General features: G+C 45.2%; 1 protein-coding gene across 1 annotated transcript in view; it reads right to left on the bottom strand.

Annotated features, from left to right (window-relative positions):
- Positions 1-4516, bottom strand: part of LOC131880686 (broad-complex core protein isoforms 1/2/3/4/5-like) — a gene marked incomplete in the record, with an annotated part of 9587 nt that overhangs the window by 2366 nt on the left and 2705 nt on the right. The window contains 1 exon segment of the mRNA XM_059227368.1: positions 3440-4027. Within this exon segment, the coding sequence (XP_059083351.1) occupies positions 3440-4027 (588 nt within the window).

The following is a 4516-nucleotide window of genomic DNA, read 5'->3' as shown; positions in this document are numbered from 1 at the left end:
GAAAGTGCCGCTGAAATAAAGCGAATAGGAATGTGAGATCCATGGTGGTTCCAATCAAAGCCTGCCTCTCCCCTCTGGTTTCTCTTGGAACTCATGAAAGCAGATAACATCTCTTAAAATACGTCTCATCTTGGTAAATCCCATCGATTGATGAAAAAGCACGGACGGAGCTTCCTTCTTCACTTCTTCACCCACTTACCCACTCACTCAGTCACTTGCAACTGGCTTAGGAAGGCAGTGAGCCGCACTGGGGGGTCAATCAATCTCTTCTTAGTCCCCTTATCCTCCTCCCAAAAATCCCTCTCATGGCTATGGCTACCATGGAGTTAGTAAGCATCCAAGCAGAGCCGCAACGTGTACACGTTCGTAGAGGTCCAGTGGTCACAAACAAGATTTTGCTTCTCTCCAATCTCCTCCAACCAGCCATTGAGGTCATGAGATGAAAGCCCTTTTCCATTTGCCCCTGATCCTATCAATAAGCACGACGAATAGAGCCGCCTGGCCAATGATAATGTAATTCCCAATCGCCATCATGAACATAAGGGACTTTGCTTTGGGTGCGTGCACTAACTTATAATGTTCTTTCCATGGGGACAATATGGAGCTTCCTCCATTTTGAAAAATAATCACAATTGAAACTACGTACATGTTGGCGCTCACGCAATATCATCCCCTTAGATTAATCAGGGTGAGTTGAGGATCTCATTTCATTTTCCTTCCCTCCCTGGAAATGATTGTTTGTTCCTCATGTTCCTCACGATTCTACTATTTGGTCCCATGAGACTCTGTGGCCATAAGTAAAGATCTGGGAGTGTTGAATATTTTCAGGGAATGGCGTTGACGGCAGCTATTCCTCTTCAATCGCAAAAGAGATCAAGTTAGGGTGAAACTCGGTTGCAGTTGAGCAATCTGATGTTTGCCCAAGGAGGAGAGGCTATAAATAGTAGTGTACATACTGCAGTACTGCCGTACTCGTATGTCGCCAAGCTTGAGATTGTGCCTCCTTGGTGAATAGTGTTTGATTATGATTTCATTTCCTCTTGAAAGGATAGCCAGACGGATTGCCTTTTGAACATGGAACATGATGATGAGGAAGATGAGGAAAAAGAAAAGTGGAGCTGCACGACAACGAGCCATGTTCTACATTCTATCAAGACAACTGAGGACAAAAAATGATCTTAATGGACACTGGCCAATCTGATGAGCTGCAAGCGGAATTTAAACCAGATTTTCAAGAGTGCATAGGCTACTTTGGCAGTAAGGCGGCCGCAGCTTGTCATATAGAAAATACAATAAGTAAGTAAGTAGCTACATACATTCTACAGAGGGTCGAAGAAGGGTGCCTTTTTGATTTGGAAGTCAGCTCATGTTTCCTTCAATCTTCCATGAGAGGTGCCCAGAAGATTGCCCAGGGCGACCATCCTTGTTCAGGCACGTCGCCAACTTAAGAGCCTTTCCAAGCCACCCTCAGGCTGTATTGGGACACAATTTCGGACTTCGGATGAGAGGAATTATTGGGTAGATACCCAACCACTTGCTCATTTTGGGTAGAGAGGCTAAAGAGGTACATCATGTGAGTGGGTGTGGGTGCTTGAGTGTGGGTAGGCCAGAGAGAACGAACGCGTCCCTGATTGCCCTTTGATTGATAGCTAACCAGCTTGAGGCGTGGAAATAGTGCAGAAGGAAGGAGAAAGAGAGAGAGAGAGAGCGAAAGCGAGAGGGAGGGAGAAAAAGAGTAGGAAATTGAATCACTGACTTCTTTCTCTTCGGTTTTCTCCTCTATTTCGGTGGTTCCTCTTTGAAGAGGCAAAAAGTGGATGATGAGAAGAAAATGGGAAATGTTCTTGATGAAAAGGCAGAGAAGCGTTGTGCCCACTGAGTGACAGACAGGTTATTGAAAGGCCATTGTCATGAGGTTGGCTGGACAGAGATAAAGGGCCCTTAAGCAGAAAGGGGAGAAATTGGATGGGTAAAGAGAGGGAGAGAGAGCGAAGGGGCATCCGAGTGTGCCATAAGCGTTCCAATGATCCCAGAATTGGAATGGAAGGGGCAAAAAGAGGAAATTAATTTCAAAACAGAAGAGAGGGGAGGGGAACAACGACAGGGAGGAATTCTGACTCTCAGTTCTGCTCTTTAGCACCCAAAGCACCTCCTCCGTCAAAAGAAGACGAGGAACAAGGCGATGAGGATTCACTAGCGATGCTAAGGCGTCAAATGAAATTCTTCCGCTACAATGGCTATAAATTACAGACTGTGTACTTTTAAAGCCTCTATCTACCCTCTTGTACCCTCCTAAAACCTGACAATGAGAGCAACACCACCTTGTCCTGCTCCGATGTGGGAAATGAGTTCAGTTCGCGTAATGGAATGGGAAGAAAATTCAGCCTCAAGTTTTTTGTTGGGGGACAAAAATACGACCACGAAAGAGATAGGATTGAGTTGTGATCCTATCTTATGTCAGCTCGAGAATTCTTGACAGTGAATGTTTGTTTCTTGAGTAAAACCGTACGGGGACTTGCCGATAAACTACTAAAAAAAAAGAGAAAATGTCCTGTGGCTAAAAGAACGGTGGGCTAAAAGATGAACTACGATAGTTGTTCAAGTCTCAGTGTTGCCACTGACAGGAAAGTAAAACAAGTGGAAAACTAAGAATTGATGGAAAATGGACCAAGGTGTCCGATACTGTACTCTTAATTGGCCATTTCTAAATAAGCATTGTGTAACTGTTGAATTTTGCAGTCTTGTTGGTCCTGCTAAGTATTAGAGCCAATTGAGGTCGGCATCCCTGGTCCCGATTTTTCCATCTGCCTGATCCTCGAATTTCCTAGCCCCTTTTTGCCTTCCATCGTATAAGAAGAAAGGGGATTGGAGAGGAACCCAAGAAATGAATACCAAAAGATGAAACATGCTATGAATTTCCAAAATCGCTGACAATGAAAAACTCTCGCCAACCGAGGTTGTGGGTGTGCGCGGTAGCTCGAGGTCCTACTTAGCGGGAAAGGGTCCATTGGTAATGCTCACCAGGCCTGGCAAAGATCCCTGAGGAAATTGAATTGTATTTTTGGACTTCCTGAAACCATTTTTGCTCTCTTTGGCGAGCCCATAAAAAGAGGGGACACAAAAGCAATGAGTTGCGAGACAACAAAGATATTGTGAAGACCATTTGCCAAAGCCGACGCTTTTGACTGGACAAGAGGCAAGGGCTCCCATTTCCCCACGCATCTACATATTATGCCCGCTCACAAACCAGGAGATAGATGAGGACTTCCAAAACTCACCTTCCAAAACTTGTCCACCAGACACCCGTCCTGCTAAGGAAACTGGAACAGGAGCCACCACAGATGCAGTATTGATATGTGTCGCCATGATGGGCAGGGGAGTGCCATTGTTGTTGTTGTTGTTGTTGTTGTTGTTGTTGTTGTTGTTGTTGTTGTTGTTGATAATGGTATTGTTGTTGTTATGGTGGTGGTGAAAGCTAGGCGTTACGACTGAAGCTTGATGAGACTTAATGAGACCAAGTAGGGGGGAGGTTTGTTGACCAATGCCCACAGGGCTCTGTTGAGAGTGGCTGCTATTAGGTCGACTTCCACCCTTGTTGCTTAAATCCAAGGTTTCGCCGTAGGCGTGATGCAATGAAGAGCTCTCGTGATGATTGCCCTCCTCATCCTCCCCACCTTCCTCGTCCCTCTGGTTCTCTTCAATGACAAGTGGGCGATCCTCGGCATCATGGAAGTCCATTGGGGATGACGCGCGATGTTGGGCCTTGCCCGAGGACATTCGGAGATCTTGGCCCTGATTAGTTATTGAGCCGGATTTGTACATGGCCGAGGAAGGGGGTAGATGGTTGACATGGGGAGCTGATGCGGAGGAAGAAGCGGAAGAATAAGTCAACAACCCATTTTTGGGCAGGTGAGGCTTGAATGCCGATGTTTGCGTACTTAAGGTGGTCACGGCCCCTCCAATGCGTCCGATAGATGATGTCGAATTTGGACACTCATTTGATTCGGATGAATGACGACCACTTTCCCTGAAAAGATTAAGCAAAGTTAACTTAAACTTTGAAAAAAGTAGGCTATATCGTCACATTTTGAGTACATCGGCTAATTATTTGAAGAGAGAACCTTGAATGGAACTGTGAGGTCCTGTCACGTCTTATTATTGAATATTGCTCCTCAAAAGACGTTACTTTGACTCTTACTACGGTATTGTATATGCGCGCAAGCAGTCTGCAAAAGAAATATTGGTTATTTAAACCAACAGAGTCTTCTCAGTTGCCAGTCACGCACCAATCCAATGGCCAACAACGTTGGCTGCCCATCTTGGTCTTGCCAAGAAAGTTTCATCTGAACAACATCATAGTTTTTTTTATCGAGCTATTGGTTTTTGGGAGCCCACAAGAGCTTAACTTTTGGGTTGGAAGCAAAAGTCTCTTGTAAAACTGACACAAAAACGCGATAATCTAATAGCCGAACACACATCAGCCTTTCGAAAGTAAATTGTCCAGAGTGAACACTGT

Source organism: Tigriopus californicus, chromosome 5 (assembly GCF_007210705.1).
Source record: "Tigriopus californicus strain San Diego chromosome 5, Tcal_SD_v2.1, whole genome shotgun sequence".
Lineage (NCBI taxonomy): Eukaryota > Metazoa > Arthropoda > Copepoda > Harpacticoida > Harpacticidae > Tigriopus > Tigriopus californicus.
Note: the sequence above shows the minus strand (reverse complement) of the source record. Positions and strands in the feature narration are given on the sequence as shown.